This window comes from Panthera tigris, chromosome A1 (genome assembly GCF_018350195.1).
Source record: "Panthera tigris isolate Pti1 chromosome A1, P.tigris_Pti1_mat1.1, whole genome shotgun sequence".
In the NCBI taxonomy this organism is placed as follows: Eukaryota; Metazoa; Chordata; class Mammalia; order Carnivora; family Felidae; genus Panthera; species Panthera tigris.
The window spans coordinates 14109247-14129879 of record NC_056660.1 but is presented as its reverse complement, the minus strand read 5'-3'; the positions used below and the strand labels follow the sequence as shown (position 1 = coordinate 14129879).

General features: G+C 33.9%; 1 protein-coding gene across 8 annotated transcripts in view; it reads right to left on the bottom strand.

Moving 5' to 3' along the window:
* NBEA (neurobeachin) overlaps positions 1-20633 on the bottom strand; it is a 678339-nt gene that overhangs the window by 233270 nt on the left and 424436 nt on the right. For all 8 annotated transcript variants that reach the window (XM_042998658.1, XM_042998776.1, XM_042998897.1 and 5 more), the window contains one exon: positions 11231-11355. In XM_042998658.1, the coding sequence (XP_042854592.1) occupies positions 11231-11355 (125 nt within the window). The remainder of the gene's footprint in view (positions 1-11230; positions 11356-20633) is intronic.

Below are 20633 nucleotides of genomic sequence, written 5' to 3'. Positions count from 1 at the left end.
TTTCACTAAAAGGAAAAGATTTTAAGGTAAATATACCTCTCACTGAATATTATTAGATAGCGACATGTTACCATGCAATAATATATATGAATCAATCTATTACTGAGAACATTATAATTTTGAACATTTCAAATAAGATGAAATTTTTTCTATATTGAGAAACTTAGGACTCAAAAACATTTTAGGCTGACCTTAATATAATATAAATGCAGTAGACACATATATACAATACACTTTACTGTAATATAATTTAAAAATTGTTTAAAGTAAATATTTTTCTTTGTAAATACTTTAAATTCAAAATTAAATTTTGCGTTTGACTCTACATCACAGACACAGTATTTCTTTCCTTAAGAAAGAAGGAAATATTTTCATAAGAAATACTGCTGACATAAGGACGAAAAAAATCATGGTTTATGTAGAACAAATTTTTAAAAATCCAAGACTTTACAGTAGAAATATCCTAATGATAAAAACTGTTACTGATACTGAATAAAAACACTACTAAAAAGAATGACTAAAAATGTCAAGTACCTTTTCTCTCTTCTATACCTGGTGCTGAGTCAGGAGACTCCCTTCATTAACACAAAATCATCTTATGAAAACAACACACTTTAAGTAAAAATCTAAGTGGTCACTGACTTAATAAACATAGATAAAAAAAATCCATGCCATTCAGACATCAAATTCTTCCTTTCTTCATTGTGGCTTTTTAGTCTGAATGCATTAGATTTAATTGTGGCTTCCACTTCATTTTTGTTGTCTGAGAATACATTGAATAATCCAAAATAGATATTATCTAAACTACCATAAAACTAAAAACCCAAGATCCTGGCTTCAAATTTACACTGAACCTGATTCAGAAATGGTAATCCTTGCTTGAATCAATAATTATGTTACTTATGGTCCACCTTTAGCACATCATTGCATCACATAAAATTAGAGTGCCACATCCCTTGTGTTTTTTTTTTTTTTTACCAATGAAAAACTTGCACAGACTTTGTTTCAAACCGGACAAATGTTGTGTCTGCAGGTAGGCTGTTCTCTGGAAAGCTGCAGGAAAATATTCAGTGGTAGAGTGAAATACAGAATTAGCAATATGGGCATTAATTAAGATAGAGTGTTCACAGAAATTATTCTAAAGCAGCAAATTCTTATTTAGATTAGTTATGCTTGTAAATGATTTACTGGACTGTATGAAATAAAATAAGAAAATGGCTACCTAACATCAACAGTTATTGCTTAGTGGAAAAGGACATCAAGGACACTTGCAAGTAAAAGGATTGGATCAATATTAACGTGATTTTCATTTCATGCTTCCCCAACTCCAGTAAGCTGACAATATACTCTGATTATGTGAACTGCCTCAGAGTAACACAGAAAAGGTTATTAGAGCAAGAGGTGGAAATGGAAGGCACTTTTTATATTGACAGGCCTGCTAATAGAGTATACTGATTTTCCAAGACATGCAATGCATTTTTACAATTTGGTTCTGACAGCAAAAATGGAATTTCATTTATTCCTAATTCAAAATATTCATATGTAAGCAATATTTCTTAGAGCAGACCAACAAAGGGGATATTCTCAAACAGCATTTTTAAACTGAAAAAAAAAATGCAATTAAAAAGGTGCAAGAAAATCTTATTGAATTTAAGTGCAGCACTATAGAAGTATAAAATGCTAACTCAATAAGCTTCTTAATGGAGTGAATGTAGAAAAATGCATTCTGTGCTTTTTAAAGGAAATCTGATAAACCATATTTTAAGAATATACATGATAGTAAATGTAGAATCCCTGTGCATTTTAGACTGGATATTACTTGGTTGGGTTTTGATTAGCCATGAAGTTAGGGTAATTGTGAAATATTCAGACTAGGACTTTATTACATTAAAAGTCACATGGCACACTTTACTTATGGAAAAAAAATGCTAAAACATATAGAAAACTTGGGGCAGTTTGGAACCCTGTCAATATCATAAAGAGCAGAGACAATGCATTATTCATCTTTGTGATTATTTGATACAGAGCATAGTGTTTGGGTCCTATGCTGAAGTTTGCTTAGAAAAAGGCTAGCAAGAAATAAAGCCATCAAAACCAGCAGGTAGCTGCTTTACATGGGTGTCAATGAGAGATTTTTTTCCCCATTTTGTACTTTTCTGGCCTTTTCTAGATTTTCTACAATGAGCATATTTCTTTTCAGGAAGGAAGGAAGGAAGGAAGGAAAGAAGGAAGGAAGGAAGGGAGGGAGGACTAAAACCTTACATGGTGAGTCAAGAGGAGTAAATGGCAGATGAGGAGCAGAATGGAAGGAAGAAAGTTTTGACAACTCTAGGAATGAAAGATGCATCGGGCAACTGAACCAAGGGCTGAGAGATGGGCACACTTCCTATGGCAGTGGGGGGGCATCAACCTAGGGAATGATGCTTGGTTTTGCTTCTGAAAGCCTGTCACAGAAGTCAGTGGGGAAAATTTACTTCAAGATCCTGGGAACGGGGAGTAGGAGATATTTTGGCTACATAAGCAAGTGGCTCAAATATGGGAGAAAAAAACTGATAAAAATTTCTCCTTGATCATTAAAAAACATGGAATAGCTAAGAGATGGTGTTGATATAGGTTATTTAAAGCACTTTTAAAACACTCAGAACATTTTATTTTTTTAAGTTTATTTATTTTTGAGAGAGCGAGAGAGCGAGTGCACACATGAACAGGGGAGGGGCAGAAAGACAGGGAGAAAGAGAATTCCAAACAGGCTCTGCACTGTCAGCCTGGAGCCAGATGTGGGGCTCGAACTCACAATCCGTGAGATCATGACCTGAGCTGCAATCAAGAGTCGGTTGCTTAGCTGACTGACCACCCAGGAGCCCCACGGAACATTAAAAATCTTTTTAGAATTTTTATTTATTTTTGAGAGTCAGAGAGAGGGAGAGGGAGGGGGGGGAGAGGGAGACAGAGAAAGAGAGAGAGAGAGAGAGAGAGAGAGAGAGAGAGAGAGAGAGAGAGAACAAAGAAGAGATCACAGAACTGTCAGCACTCATGGGCCTGGAGATCATGACCTGAGCTGAAGTCAGATGCTTAACCCACTGTGACACCCAGGTGCCCTGCCCCTCAGAACATTTCAAAATACGTCTTGTACATGACACCTGAAGCGCATGCTGTGAACGACACTGAGTTCATCTGTAGGCTACAGGAGTGACCAAAATTTAACAGGTAAACTTCAAAGCAGGAAAGTGTTCAATAATGCTCTTTGCAGTCAGAATTCCAAGTGTACCTAAGGCAACATACTATATAGTAAGAGAATGGTATTTTGGTTGCATTTTTGTTCTCTCTACCACTTATTAGCATGCCATCTAACTTCTTTGGTCTGTCATTCTCTCAAATAAGAATCCTTTAATGGCTCTGTCTATTGACAAATCCTTTCACAATGTGGCTTCAAACAGGCTTTTCAGCCCCATTTTGTACAGTGTCCCCACTATCCTGTGTTCCATCACATAGCACCATTTTGCATCCCCTGGACACATTATGTTGTACCGTGTGGCCCCTTTCTCACACTGCCACCGTTTCACTTACTGGCTTGTGAAGATCTCCATTCATCCTTTCAAGTCTAGCTAAAATGTATTTCTTCAGTTAGGCAACTCCCTTCACTGAGCTCAGATAGCATTTTAACACACACTGACAAAAATATTTATCATGGTGCACTGTAATTACTTATAAATGCAATTGTGTATACACTTTATGAAAAATTAGTCTGAAAGAACATAAATAACATTATGGATAGTTCTATGCCACTCAGCAGTAATATAATTTTGTCAGCTCCCTATCTTAAACAGCCTTCGATGTTCTAAGTGGAAAGAAATAAAAAATACATTTCAGAATTTGAAAATACCATACTTGTAGACCTATTCCATAAAAATCCTATTTTTCAATACTACTACTTTAAATGATGAAAATACTGTATGTATACCTTGAAATTAATCGATTATCAATTCAATAAAAAAACAGCCACTAACTACATAGAATTGAATTAATTCTACGCTCTAAATGGAACAGAAGATATCATTTCCTGTTTTCAAATCGTTTTTATCTCAGAATATGACACACCGAAAGTCAAACATTTTCTGAAATTTTTACATAGGGGCCTATCACAAAATGCAAAACATTGAGGCCATTCAAAGGAATAAGTTATGCCTTCATATCTTGGTAATTTCTGATACTACCTCTGCCATTCCTGGCTCACCTGGTAAATTCCTAATCTTCTCTCAAGACGGTTCCTAAGTAATTACTTCTATGAAGCCTACTCCAACCCATCAGACTCACAGTTAGTCACTCTGTCCCCTGCGCTCCTTTATGAACTACTACCTCTCTTTATGATAACTGTTTCTCACCAGTAGACCAGGGTTTTTCCACCTTGTGGCATTCCACTAGTGGCATTTAGGGCTGGAGTTTTGTTGTTGTCATCATTCTAGGGAAGCTGCCTGTGCATGACAGGATATTCTAGCAGCAGTCTCTATTCAGTAGATGCTGGGAACACACCCCCACCTCCACCCTGTTATAAGGCACTAAACTATATGCTCTTAGAGGGTAGAAACCATCTCAAACTTCGAAGCCAGCATGTAGCAAATGCTGGGAATATAGAAGATATTCAATAAATGCTTCTAAATTAATACAGTTATTTGATTCTTCTGAATCTGTTTAAAGCTACAATCTGCATCTTCAACACAAAGATAGGGGAGTTGTAATTAGAACATTTGTTGGTACAAAAATGCTATATAAAGTCTGTAAAATGCATCTGAGAAGCATATTTTGTAACAGCATTTATGTAATCTGTTTCAATTATTTTAAGAGAATATAAAAATGAGAAGTGAAGACAATGCTCTGATATTAAAATGTGACACTGGCATAAAAAAGAGCTGAAAGATGATTCCTTGTATGTCTCTTTCTTCTTCTTTTAAAAGAGTTTTCATCATTAACTTTCAGTGAATTAACCATAATCAGATCACCTCATTTATTCAAGATATGGAGATTCGATTAATAACACACCAATTAAAATGGAGTTATCGATGAACAGTAATAAGATGTTTGCGAGTGCTTCTACATAATACAAACGATAGATTATTACGTAAAAAAATCAACTCGTATTTCTCAAATATACTAACTGTAAACTCTTAAAAAGAAGTCAATTAGCTTCTTTCTCAATTTTTATAGTTGCATGAGTATTTTTTAGTCTCAAGTGCTTTTCGTATTTCTGCAAGTAGCACATTACAGTAGCCATGCATACACCATCAAAACTAATTTAATTCCAGATTCATTACAGAGCTGCTTTTTATTCATCAAGGTCACATCTTGATGGCTTCACAAGCTTAGATAAATCAGGTGTTAAGCAGACACCTCTCTGAGGAACCTAAGGATGTTCTCATTTGCAGTTCTCAGCATATCTTATTATTTATTGCCAAAGAAATGACTGATTAACTTTGTCATCTTTGCTCTATGTTTTTTTTTCTTCCAGCTGAAGCAGCCTGCCCTCTTTTGCGATGCCTGATCAGACCTATTTAAGATGATGTCTTTGATCACAGACATGGGGAGCTTGCGATCCTAGGCTTTGATGAAACATTGTTCCACTATAATTTTATGGAAGGGAAACAGGGTCTTAAATGATAATTGACAGTCAACAAAGACAACCAAACTTATTAAGATTTTGTACTCTTCTGTGACAGCATAATCTTTAAGCACCAGAAATGCACCAGAAGTGGACTAGTCTAGGTTTTATTTAAACACATAAACAATACACAAAACCCTTCCTTTTCAATCATTTCCCCATTAGCTAATTTGCCCTGAAGAAGAAAATCCTGCAGGTCAGAAGATGAATTTTGAGTTTAAAATATTTTCCTTATATTCTTCCTTATGGTCTGTAAAATGCCTACTAATCAATTAAATTTGCACTTTTAAGAAATTTTACTATTAGAAAATACCTAAATAACATATTTGATACATACAAAATTAGAACATTAAACATCAGGAAAAAATTACATGCCTCTAGGTTTTATTAATCACATTCCAACACCAAGGCTGAAAGTATATCAAATCACACCAAATCTTTTGCGCATGACAACCTCATAAATTATTCAACTCATTAGTATTACTAAGAAGCATGAAAAACTCCATCAGTATTAAGAATGTTTTCCAACAGAAAAAGGTCAACCAAAAGTTTTAATAATGAAATGGAAAGGAAAGCTTTTCAAAGTCAGTAGGAAACAAAATTATTGTCCTTTCTATCTTCTTGAAAATGTACCCAGTTTTGATTATTTGCTCATATAAAAGAAATATATTTGATTTGTTAATATATTTGATTTATGGCTCCACACAGATTATCTGAAAAGAATGTTCAAATTATGGCTAAGTGTTCCCACCCATCACATGAAAGTTTAACTCCAGTTTAATCTAAGTGACTGAATTTAGGGAAAAGTCAAGTGATTCAAAACATTTTAAATAAAATATTAAGTCTGCTAATTCAGTTTCAGTTCTGTTACATTAGTATAGGCTCACCTTCTTGAAACTTACTGTACTATAGGAACGAACAGATAGACCTTACCAGTGTTCAAATCCCAGGGACTGCTTTGATGGCCATGTAAGTATTCTCTATTTATGTACAACTTGTTTAATAGTCTGGAAACATTGATCACTGATTCAAACACTTATATCCATACTGAAAGTTCCATTCACAAGATATTCTTCTGCTCTTAAAAGAATTTTGCTGCCACAACGTAGATGAATAGAATTTTTTTGGACCAAAGATTATAGCAGAGTTTCTGTGCATTTAATGCTTAATTTTCAAGACACAATGTACAGGGAAATTGAAATACTCTACTTATTTAACATCGAGGAAGAAACAAATTGAATTTCAATTTGTCCTAGAAGCCCTCTCAAAATGTGAAGCCTTTTACAAATATGTACGATAAATGTACCTTTTCTAGGTCTACACAAACCAAAATATTTAATAATTTAGATGTTAAGTCTATATGCTGCTAGACTTGAAGGTACTTAAAACACATTTAAATGTTTAATGGCAGGCAGAGTGGCCAGATGATGGGCTGAATTTTTTACTGTTATATGAATGTTCTAGCAATATGTGAATAAAAAGCTTTATTTAAAATATTTTTAATTAAGGTTTTCAACATTTATTTTTATTGGATGAAGTGCTTTGTAATAACAACTTACATTTACTCTCTATTTCTTCTGAAGAAATAACTTTACATATAGGTTAGGAGGCACGTTGAGAGTTTGGAAGAAGATATAATGCTACCTTTTTCTCTTGGCAGTTTTTAATACTTCCTTCTATTTCTGTGTGCAGCTCACACCAGGGGGCACTTTCCCACTCATCTCTTTCCATCCTCCATATTTTACTCCCTACTCTCTACACAATTGCAGAGGCCCACCGATAGAAACTGTGCTGAAGGTTGAAGAGGTATGCTCTAGAGCTGGTTTGGGAGGTAGAATTGTTTCAGTTCTCTTTTGTTTTCCATTACACGATCTTAATCTTGAGAATGATGTGACAATAACTCTGGCATGGGTACCATATAGCTTTCCTGAATATTTTATGGCATACACGTGGTCTTTGTTCTAGTTATGTATAAAAAAACATACCCCTCTTGCCTTCTACCAATGAACTCAACTCAAGAGAGATAATTAGTTCTGAATACCGCTCATTCCAAATTTCAAATTCATAAGTTGCTCCATACTTTAAAATACTCTTACACTAATGGCTCAAATTAAAATATAAGAAAAACAGGTGTTGCTGAGGATATAGAGAAAAAGGAACCCTTGTGCACTGTCGGTGGAAATGCAGACTGGGGCAGCCACTCTGGAAAACAGTATGGAGGTTCCTCAAAAAGTTAAAAATAGAACTACCCTGTGATCCAGCAATTGCACTACTGGATATTTACCCCTAAGGTACAAAAACATGAATTCAGAGGGATACATGTACCCCGGTGTCTATAGCAACATTATTTACAATAGCCAAATTGTGGAAGCAGCCCAAGTGTCCATTGATAGATGAATGGATAAAGAAGTGGTATATATACACAATGGAATATTATTCAGCCATAAAAAATTAAATCTTGCCATTTGCACCAACACGGATGGAGCTACAGAGTATAACGCTAAGCAAAATAAGTCAGTCAGTGAAAAGCAAATACTATATGATTTCACTCATACGTGGAATTTAAGAACAAAACAAAGCAAAAAAGGAGAGAGTGACAGACCAAGAAACAGACTCTTAATCATAGAGGACAACCTGATGGTTACCAGAGAGGAGCTGGGTGGGGGGGATGGGTGAAATAGGTGATGGGGAGTAAGGAGTGCACTTGGGATGGGCACTGGCTGATGTACGGAATCATTGAATTACTATATTGTACACCTGAAACTAAAAGGAACACTGTATGTTAACTATACTGGAATCAAAAAACTTAATAACAAAAGGGTTTATTTATGTGTAGACAAAAAATAAAATAAAATACTCTTACACTACACTCGGAAGATGTTTAGTATTACCTACATCTTTCATCTATTTCAAAATTAAACTGCTATTTTCAGTTTAGGTTCAGTAACAGTAGTTACTATGGCAGCAAAAGCTGACTATCAAATGTCTTAAAAGATTTTAAAGTAAAAGATTTTAAAATTTGTTGCTGATAGGCTTTAACAATGGTTTCATAATACAGATATTTTACAAATTAAACATACAAAGTATCTGCTTTTACAGAGAATGCCATTTTTTTCTAACAGGCTCCTTTTTTGTTTTGTTTTTTGTTTTTGTTTTTTAAACTAACAGACTCTTTAAAAGCAACCTATAGAATGCTGAATACAGTATAATGTGGATCTTGTATAAATAAACCTTTGTCAACTCAGTATCACTACGAATATCAATTTAGCCTGACTCTGTTACAAACTGTCTCTATATGTTTCTATTTTCAAATGGGATGAATTCAAATAGGATGGGTTGGTGAAAAAGTCTAAAGTGTATGAAGTGAAGTTTTAATAATTTCAAGTTCAAATTATAAAGCATGACATTTTAGGTATTTCTAAAAATCTCTTCTATTAGAGTGTAAAGACAATATGTCATTTAAAAAAATTTAATGTTTGCTTATTTTTGAGAGAGTGAGACATAGCACAAGTGGGGGAGGGGCAGAGAGAGAGGGAGACCCAGACTCCAAAGCAGGTTCCAGGCTCCAAGCTGTCAGCATAGAGCCCAACCAGGGGCTCGAACCCACGGACTGCGAGATCATGACCTTGCGAAGTCAGCGCTTAACTGACAGCCACCCAGGTGCCCAAGACAATATCTTATTTTAAGCATAAAGATAACACAACAAGTTAAGTTTAAATCCTTAGGCACTAAAATCCTTAGGTGATCTCTCTTGTTCATTAAAGAAATCCCCTATAGTACCAGTCAACTATAATTTTTTTCTAGCATGTTCTTTCCTATAGTTACTTTTATTGTATAAAGTTATGTTGAAACTTTTATCTTAGGCATAATAGTTTAATATGAAATCCTCATCTATTTATTTAATATGTTTGAGTCTTACCACGTTATATCAATTCCTGGACTACCTGTACAACAAGTTTTAAAAGCTTTGCACATTTTATTTTTATCAGGATTAAGTATTTTCTCTGTCTAATCCATCAAGAACATGAATGGTATTAAATGTTATAAACTACGGTAAATTTTAAAACATATGGCTCACTTATACTCAAGTAAATGAAAATTATCATAATAAAAACACAAGTAATTGTAAGAACAAAAGTGGTTAATAACAAAAATATATAGATAGGGGTTCATTAATGGTATTTTCTGAGTGTATATAGTTTATTCAATTCTGAGTTGATCAATTACACTTCAATTTGTTGGAGCACTTAAAAATGGTACAAAATAGTCCTATTTATATTTCTTGGTAGACAGCAAACTAAAATAGTAGTATTTTTATTAAATTATAAAAATATTTTCATATTTTCTATTTAATATAGATTTTTTAAAGGAAAAATTAAGGTACAGTTCTACTGTAGTGTAATAGTTGATGATATATTTAATGTGAGATTTTTTTTTTTAAACTTTATTTGCAACCCATTGGAGGACTGGTAATTTAAATTTACATATTGTAGCAGTATTTATTTTATTGTTTTGTTTTAGACTGAAGAGAATAAAATAGTAAAAAAATTGAGAATGTCATATGATGAGATTATTAATAAGACATTTGTTTCTGTTAAATACACAAATATGTGCATGTATATATATACAAACACTATACATACGTGTATATATATATCATGCATGTATGTATATTTATATAGCATATATGAGTGTATGTACACATACACAAATTGTACATAAAAATATATAAGTCTGAGTACACAGTTACAATCGTGTGTTTTGCCACCTTGTATCTTGGTCACCAAAATTTTGAAAGAATTTGAAACTGATAAAGAAACTGATTTTACTCTTGTTTCAGGCTGTGTAAGGTTGATGTTGAGTAATAATCCTTCGTATAGAGTCTTTTTTTTTTTTTAATGTTTATTCATTTTTGAGAGCGAGGGTGCCAGCGGGGTAGGGGTAGAGAAGAGGAGCAGAGGATCTGAAGCAGGCTCTGCGCTGGCAGCAGCTAGCCCGACATGGGGCTCGAACTCAAAAACTGTGAGATCATGAGCTGAGCTGAAGTCAGACGCTCATCCGACTGAACCACCCAGATGCCCCTAGAGTCTTTTAATCTATTAAAAAGAAGTTTAAGGGTCTAAAATATATCAAGTGGGTGAAATATTGGGTTGAGTAAGTGTCACCTACATGACACTGAAGGATAAAGCAGAACATAGTATTTTTGACTTACGACATGCTGAATTTTATTTATTTATTTACTTACTTATTTATTTATTTTTAAGTTTATTTATTTTGAGAGAGAGAGAATGACCAGGGGAGGGGCAGAGAGAGAGGGAGAGAGAGAATCCCAAGCAGGCTCCGCACCATCAGTGCAGAGCCTGATGTGGGGCTCAAACCCATGAGCCTTGAGATCATGACCTGAGCCTTGAGATCATGACCTGAGCCTTAAACAAGAGTCGGCCACTCAACTGACTGAGGCACCCAGGCACCCCGACATGCTGAATTTTAAATGCTAGTGGAAAAAAAATGAATTTTCAACCACAAAGAGTCCCATCGTATCCAGGGAAGTTTTGTGTAAGAGGTATTGGTACTGACCATATTCTACTGCAGCTTTGAGCAGTGCTTCAGCATGAGTGGAGCCAAACGCATTACGAACAAATCGTCTCCTTCGACGAAGATCATCTTCCCAGTAATCCAAACGCCAGAAATCATGCAATTGGCTAGGAATGAGGAAATAAACAGTAGGCACTATTAATAACAATGCATAACTGGAAATATTTTTTTTACATAACATTAAGGCTTTATTTCTTTGGTCTCAATGGAAAATTAAGATGATTTTTGAGATATTTATGTTTTACGATTGTGTTTACATACATATTTCCTGTCCAAATGACCAAAACTTAAAAGAGTAACATTCTCATATTTTAAGCATTGTAATAGTCAGCTCTGTTTTCTCTACAATGTTCTTCTTTCTACTGAAAACATTAATCATGGGGAGTTCAGTAACAAATGCAGCATCAAATTACAAGTATTAATGGCACAGTTTTCCTTCTTTTACACTGTCTTTAACAAGGCTTGTAAATCACAGGATAGACCTCACTACAAATAGTTTGCAATTTAATGACCATGGTTTCTTAGTAGACTGAATTAAGAACCATAAAATATTGCCTGCTTGGATTTGGTGGAACAATGATTAAAATAATGTGCTGAAATATTCATTGAAATAATTCCCTGCTGCCCACAGCAACCTGAGAAAAGTGCAATTTTATCCATTATTAATAATACTGAATTAGAGCTGCAAAAAATTCCAGTATGTGGTAATTGTCTTGGTAAATTATTATTCTAACACTAACAGAGTCCTTGGATGATTTTACTGCTTTCAGCTAATATAAACCATTAACAATTACGGCCTTCACTGGGTAACATTGTCTAAACCATGTTATGCTCTAAACTAATATTAAAAATCCATGAGATATTTCAGAAACTACTGAAATCTGTTCATTGTATATCAATGGAATGTTTCACAATATAATTTTTGTTTTCAATTCAATTTCAATAACCATTGGTGATAAAAGCCACTGTCTGAGAAGTCTGTTTTTGTCTCTCTCTAGTATTTGGAGTAATATACTCAAGAGATAATATTCTAATGTTCTTGAACAGCACTATTCATAAAAACACATAAAATGCTTTCATAGAAGATTTGATTTCACTTTTATTTTGCTATTTTATTGTAAAAGAATACTACATTTTATTAAAGCAGGAACTGTATATGTTTTGCTCATCATTATATCTCTAGTACAATATCTAGGACATACTATGTTTTTGAATAGTCAATGAATTTATTATGCCAATTCTTCACCTTGAAAACCTATAGACATGTAGTCATTGAGAATAGTAATACACTTTTGAAAAACATTTTGGATTTTGTGGCTATCCAATTTTGTTTTCCACAACTTAATTGTTAAAGAATATAACAAGGTAAGGGATATATAAAGAGAATATTAAAATTATAAGCATTTGAAGTATATTTGAATACACTTGTTTTTCTACACATCATAATTATTAAAACTTTATTTTTCTTTCAAAATAAGATTGCCAAGAATAATGGTTACAAGTACCTCTGTGAATTTAAAATAGGACAGTATCTATCCTTACAAATACAGACTAATCGTAGTGGTTTAAGGAAGACCCTGCTAAAAACTTGCTATACAGATTTTCCTTAAGAGTGTGTCAAAATTGGGGTGTGGTTGGCTTAGTCAGTTAAGGGTCCCACTCCTGATTTTGGCTCGGGTCATGATCTCATGGTTCCTGAGATGCAGCCTCACATCATATTGGACTCTGTGCTGACAGCATGGAGCCTTCTTGGGATTCTCTCCCTCTTTCTCTGTCTCTTACCCCCACATGCTCTCTCTCTCCCAAAATAAATAAATAAAAATTAAAAAATAGAGTATGTTAAAATCAAATTTTGAATTCCCCAGGAGAGACAGATCTAATATTATCTCAAATTACCAACTACAGACATATTTTTCTCTATTCCTCCTATTAGGTATGACTGAAAAAATTTGGACACTATATGTAAAACAAATATAACAAGACTCTGAAAGTTGGAAAGCAGAAGGCAGACTGACTAATGACCCCAGGGCCAAAGAATAAATTTAGTAGAGTTGCCAGGGTTGTCTTTTTGCCTCACATATCCTAGACCTCAAGGCAAAGAGGCTAGCAACCTAGATTAGACCCGTGGGTACAGACCAAAAAAAAAAGTCCCCAACAAAAGCCTGGTTTCTTCAGCCAAAGAACCAAGAAAGGTGCAACCCAGCAAAAGAGAAAACTTTTAGACAACTATTGCACTCTAGCTCAACACCACAGAAAAACAGTAGCCCCACTCTACCCACACCAGAAAGTAAGTGGGAAGTCTACTAATCAAGATGTAATCTCAATCAAGAGATTGAGTCTCTAACATCCTCAGTCAGGGGTGTATCAGAGAAGGACAATAGGGAACCAGGACTTGCATCTCTGAACACCACCCTCAAGAAGTCAGCGGAAACCATGTGGAGGGCCTGGATTTCCCCCCCTGCCAAACAGTAATGAGATGTTCTTCTCCCTCCTCACTCGGGTGGTATCAGAGAACGCCTAGTAGAGAGTCAGGACTTTCGCCTCTGATCAACACCAATAAGGCCACCCACACTAGCCTCACTAGCTAGAACTCCCGCCCCTACCAAGTAGTAATGAGGCACTGCCTCCTCCCTCACTCTCTAGACGTCAGTAGAATCCAGGTGGGGAATCTGGAGTTCTACCTCCACCTGGCAGGAAAGATGCAGTGCTTCCCTATTTCTCCTAATGGAGGAATGTCAGAGAGGGTCAACTAAAACAAGAGGTTTAAATAGGATACAATATATCTCAAAGAATAATAAGAAAATATCGTCTTTCAATCTAAAGTTACATGTCACATCAAGAATTTGGAAGATTTCAAACAGAATGTAAAATGTCACCAATAGATGCTAATACTGAGATGACAGGGATGTTAGAATTTTCTGACAAGGATTTTAAACCACGTATGATTTTTAAAAAATGCTTCACCGAGCAATCATGAACATGCTTGAAACAAATAAAAAAAAATAGAAAGCCTCAGGAAAGAAACAAAAAGTCTCACTCAGCAAAAAATTAGAAGATATAAAAAGTACCAAAGAAATTTTAGAACTGACAAATAAATGACCAAAATAAAAAGCTCAGTGAATGGGCTTAACAGCAGAATGGAAAGGACAGAAGAAAGATTTAGTTAAATGGCAGATAGAATAATAGATATTACCCAATCTGAATAACAGAGAAAATGGACTGAAAAAAAAAAGGAACAAAGCCTCAGGGATCTATGAATTATAACATCCAAAATATTTGGGTCATGGGAATTCTGGAAAGGAGAGAGGAAAGAGAGCAGGGCTGAAATAGTCCCTGAAAAAATAATGGCTGAATATTTCTCAAATTTGGCAAAAAAAAGCATGATGTACAGATTTAAGAAGCTGACTGAACTCCATACATCTGAAGAAATTTATGCCAAGGCAAATCATGATTAAACTTCTGAAACAAAGGACAAAGCAAAACCTACAAAGCAGCCAGAGAAAAATGACATCTCACCTACAGGTATAAAACAATTAGAATGACAGCATATTTTATATCAAAAGCTACGGTGGCCAGAAGAAATGGCCAAATATATTTTATGTACTGAAAAAAAAAAAAAGAACTGTCAACTCAGATTCCTATAACCAGTGAAAATACTACCCAGGAATGAAAAATTAAGATTTTTCAGATGAAGGAAAACAAAGTATTTGTTGCCATCAAAGCCAGTCTAAAAAGTGGCTATAACCAGTCTTATAAACACAAGGGAAGCAATAAAAGGAACACTGGAACACCAGGAAGGAAGAAGGAACATAATAAGCAAAACATGAGTAAATATGTGTTTTAAATTATGATTTATCATAGAAGTAAAAATTTTAACACTGTCCAATGTGGTTCTAAGTATGTGTAGAGGTAATATTTAAGACAAAGAGATTATAAGTGGGGGAGGGCAAAGGGATGTAAAGGAAATAAAGATTCTGTACTTCATTTGGACTGGTAAAACACAGCAGACTCTGATAAAATACATATACATAATGTCATACTTAAAACAACCACTAAAAAATCTATACAAAGAGATATACTCAAAAACATGATGGATAAATCAATATGGAATTCCAAGAAATGTTCAAGCAACCCACAAGAAGACATGAAAAACAAAACACAGCAATGGAAAACAAGGAGAATAAACAAACAATAAATAATAATGCTTTAAAAAGAATGCTGTCTGCAAGAAATCAACTTCAAATATAATAATACAGGCAAGTGGAAAATAAAGAATAAAAAAGATCTATCATTCAAACACTAATCAAAGGAAAAGCAGGAGTGGCTATATTAATATAACATATACTCCAGAAAAAATAAAATTACTAGAGATAAAGAAGGACCTTATCTAATGACACAAAGGCCAATCTACCAATTAGATACCAATCCCAAATGTGTATGCACCAAACAATAGAGGAGGAAAATATGTCAAGCAAAAACTGATAAACTGAAAGGAGATGACAAATACAGAGCTATATTGTGTGTATATACACCCTTCTTTTCAGCAATTGATAGAACACCTAGTTAGAAGATCAGCAAAGATACAGAAGAACACAGTACCACCATCAGCCAACATTTTTAGAACATGCAACAACAACAGAGGAATACACATTGTTCAAGACAGACCATATGCTGGGCCACAGCACACATCCATCAAATTTAGAAAACTGAAATCCTATAGTGTACTCTCCTACAAAAAAGGAATAAAGACAGAAATCAGTAACAGAAAGGCAACAGAAAAAAAAAAAAATCCTCAGACACTTGGAAACTAAAACAACACACTTCTAAATAACCTATGGGTCAAAAAAAAAAATTCTCAAGGGAAAACAAAAAATACAATGAATTGAATAAAAATTACAATAAAACTATCAAACTTTGTGGGACCCCACTAAAACAGTAATGATAGGAAAATTTATAGTGCAAATACATACATTAGAAAAGATGAAATATCTCAAATCAATACCCTAAATTCCAACATTAAGAATAGAAAAATAAGAGCAAAGCAAGCAGAAGGAAATAGTAAAGATGAAAGTAAGAATCAATGAAATTCAAAACAGAAAAACAACAAAGAAAATCAATACAACAAACAGCTGAGTCTTAATACCAGTAAAACTGACAAAGAAAAAAGAAAGAAGAGAAAGATTACCAATACCTGCAATGAAACAGCATATATTGTTACAGACCCTGAGGCCATCAAGAGCATAATCAGTAAATGCTGTAAAATACTCTACACACATAAATTTGACAGCTTTAACAAAATGGGCAAATTTCTTAAACAGTACAAACTACCATAACTCACTCAATATGAAATAGATATGAATAGATTATTAACTATTAAGGAGATTTAAGACATTACTTAAAAACTCTCCCAAAAGAATCTCCAGGCCTACATGGTTTTACTGGAAAATTCTATCAAACATTTAAAGAAAACTGATCCTGGTTATACATGATTTCACCTAGAAAATAGGGAAGGAAACTTTTCTCAACTAATATTATAGCTAGTATAATACCAAAATAAAAACTAAAGACAGTACAAAGAAGAATACTACAGACCAACATCGCTTATGTATACAGACAAAAAATCCTAAATAAAATACAAGCAAATAGAATTACACAATATATAATAAAAATTATACATGATGACAATTGAAGTTTATTCCAGGAATGCTGGTTTGGCTCAATGTTTGAAAATTAATTAATATAATCCACCAAATTAATGGCTGAAGAAAAATCACATGATCAGTCAATATAGAAAAGAATTTGATAAAATTCAACATTCATCCATGATGAAAGAAATTTTCAGAAAAACAGGAATAAAGGACAACTTCTTCAGCTTGATAAAAGCATCTACAAAAATCCTATAGCTAAATTATACTAAAAGAAGAAGGAATGAATGATTTTCCCCTAAAACTGGGAAAAATACAAAATATCTGCTCCCACTCCTCTTATTCAACAAAGTACTAGAATTTGTAGCCAATTCAATCAAACAAAAAAGGCAAAAAAGAATACAGAATAGGAAAGAGAGAAATAAACTGTCTTTGTTTGCAGAAAACATTATTTTCTATGTAGAAAATCAAACAACATCTATCAAAACCCCCTGAAAGTAATGCCTGGGTTTAACAAAGTCACAGATTAACATAAAAATATCAATTGTAATCTCTATATGCTAGCAATGAACACATGAACACTGAAATAAAAACACAATTTAAATTAACAAAAAAAGAGAGTTACAAATGTAACAAAACATGTACAGGACTTGTGTGATGAAAACTACACAGTAACGATGAAAGAAATATAATACCTAAATAAAATGGAAAGCCATACCATGTTCATGGATTGGAAAATTCAATATAGTAAATGTATCAATTCTCCCCAAATTGATACACAGGCTTAATATAATTCCTTTAAGAATTCCAGCAAGAGTTTTAGTAGATTTAAAAAAGATTGTTCTAAAACTTATATAACAGAAGGTTAAAGGGGGAGGAACCAGTCTACTTGACTTCAAGGCATTAAATAGTTAAAGACTATGTGATACTGGCAAGGAATAGACCTATAGATTAGACAAACAGAATAGAGAACCAATAAATAAACCTACGCAAAGATGCCCAGCTGATTTTGACAAAGGTAGAAAATTAATTCAATGGAGGAAAGACATCTTTCCACTGAATTGCTGGAGCAATTGAACATACAGAGGCAAAAAGAAAAAAAAAAAAACAAAAAACAAAAACAAAAAAACAAACCTCCCTCCCAAAAATAAACCACAAAAAAACAAGAGACAAAAACCCCTGACCTAAATCTCATGTCTTTAAGAAATTTGACTCAAAATGGCTCAGAAACATAAATAATTGTAAAACTATAAAATAAATTAGGGAAAAAAGGAGAGAATCTTTGTAATTGGCTAGGTAAGGAGTTTGTAGATTTGACACCAGAAGCATAAGCCTGGGAAGGAAAAATTGATAAACTGGATTATACAGAAATTAAAAAAAAACATTTGCTTTACAAAAGAACCTGTCAAAAGGATGAAAAGAGTGGGTGAAGATACTTGCCAACCACATATCTGATAAAGAAGTAAAATCTAGAATATATGAAAAATTACCAAAACCTAACAGTAAAATAAAGCAAACTATACAATTAGATCATGGTCAAAAGGCATGAAGAGACATTTCACTGAAGAGGACAACCAGATGGCAAATACACACATGAAAAGATATTCAATATCACTATCCATTAGGGACAGACCAATTAAAACCACGTGAGATATTATTATATACCTATAAGAATTGCTAGAATAAAACAAAGTGACGACAGAAACTGCTGGTAAAAATATGGAGAAACTGGACCACTCATTCATTTGCTGGCAAGAATGTAAAACAGAACAGTCACTAGAGAAAACAGTTTTCTTAAAAATTAAACATGCAATTATCATTTGATCCAGCATTGTATTCGTGGGCATTTATCCTAGAGAAATGAAGACTTGTGTTCACAGGAAAACATGTACACAAATGTTTATAAAAGCTTTATTTGTAATACCCCCAAAATGAAAACAACCCAGTTGTCCTTCAATAGGTAAAAATGGTTCAACAACTGTGTCACATCCATACCATGGAATACTACTCAGCAGTAAAGTAAGACAAACTATTGATACATACAACAACCTGGATGAATCCTCACGGAATTATGCTAATTGAAAAAAACTATCTACAAAGGTTACATACAGTATCATTCCATTTACATAACATTCTTGAAATGACAAAATTATAGAACTGGAGAACAGACCAGTGTGGAGAGTCAGGAGGAGGGAGGGTGTTGCCATAAAAGAGCAACATGAGGGACCCTGGTGAAAATGGAAATGTTCTGTATCTTGACCGTATCAGTATCCTGGTTGTGATATTATACTGTAGTTCTGCAAGATGTTACCATTGGCAGAAACTGGATAAAAAGGACATGAGATCTGTCTTAGTTCTTAACCTGAATGTGAATCTACAATTATCTCAAAATAAAGTTCAATTTTAAAAATGTCTGCACTATACCGAGACTTCATTATGTATGTAAAATTTCCTAATACTCATAAATATATCTCCTAATATAATGTAGTTATACAAATTAATTCAATACCCTATACCTCCTTTATATTTACTCTTCATGATGAAAAACAAACTTTTCCTTCACTATCTGTGTTCCCTAAACAGCTCTACATAAAGAAGAATCTTGGATCCTTATTCCTAGGGTTAATATCTATTTCAGTTGGGGAAATATAGCACGTACCAATACTCCAGCAACCCGCTATTTTTATGGGCACCTGGGGTAGAGAATACTGCATATAGAACAAGCGAGGTCCAGGATGGTACTGGGAGCAAATTATAAGGAATGCACCACTTTTCTCTGTGGAGGGAAAGGACACACAGGAAACTAATGTCCAGTTTTGACTGACAGTTATTTCCTTCTCTACTGGAGAAACACATAAGCGCCTAACACCTGTTAACCAAGTTCAAAGAATAAATGACAGAGTAAAAGCTACATCTCAATGGAAAGTCATTCTTCCTTCTAATATCACAAACGAGTTTAAATTGTGAAAGACTGTATTCTGTCATATCTATTTAAAAAAATCACCATTGTTAATCTTGAAATCTAATTTCCTGTTCATTTCAAATGCATTTTCTGTTTTGTTCCATTTTAAATTACGTTTCTCCTTTACCATTTTAGACTAAAAAATATCCTTATGTTAACTAAACAAGTCAATAATACACTTCTTGATTCATATAAAAATTTAGGTATAAGTAACCATGAAAAATATTTAACTGTAGTTTCAAAAATCTAAAATCCATCTTCTTATTTTTTTTGACAGGGGAAACTGGGAAAATTTGAATATTTGTTTTCTGATTTGTTCTTATGGTATTTTTCCCATTATCTATATAGAAATTATTTTACAGTACTGAGAGTCAGTCTTGAATCATATTTGGGGTTTTCAATATTTGAACAGACATAAACTCTTCTAAACAACTGTCTGTTCCTTTTAGACCCTACTTATTTTACTCTTTTTAGTTTAAAGATAGTGCTGGCACTGAGTATAGATGAAATAACAATAGGAATTGGAGAGTTGTGCTTTCCTTGGATCATCTTCTAAAGTTACTGTTGGTCTCCAACAACAGGCCAGTCCAGTGGGTATCATTTACCTAGACTGTGCCTTTGAACTTGAAAGGGTGCCAGTAGTATCTTCCACTTCTTGTTCCAAATCCACTGTAGTGGAGGAAGGAGTTTTCTACCTTATTCACCACTCTGTGCTTTTTTCCCTTCCCTTCTCCAACCCTAGTAGAAAAGGGGACTTTTTCCTCATTTTATTTATTTT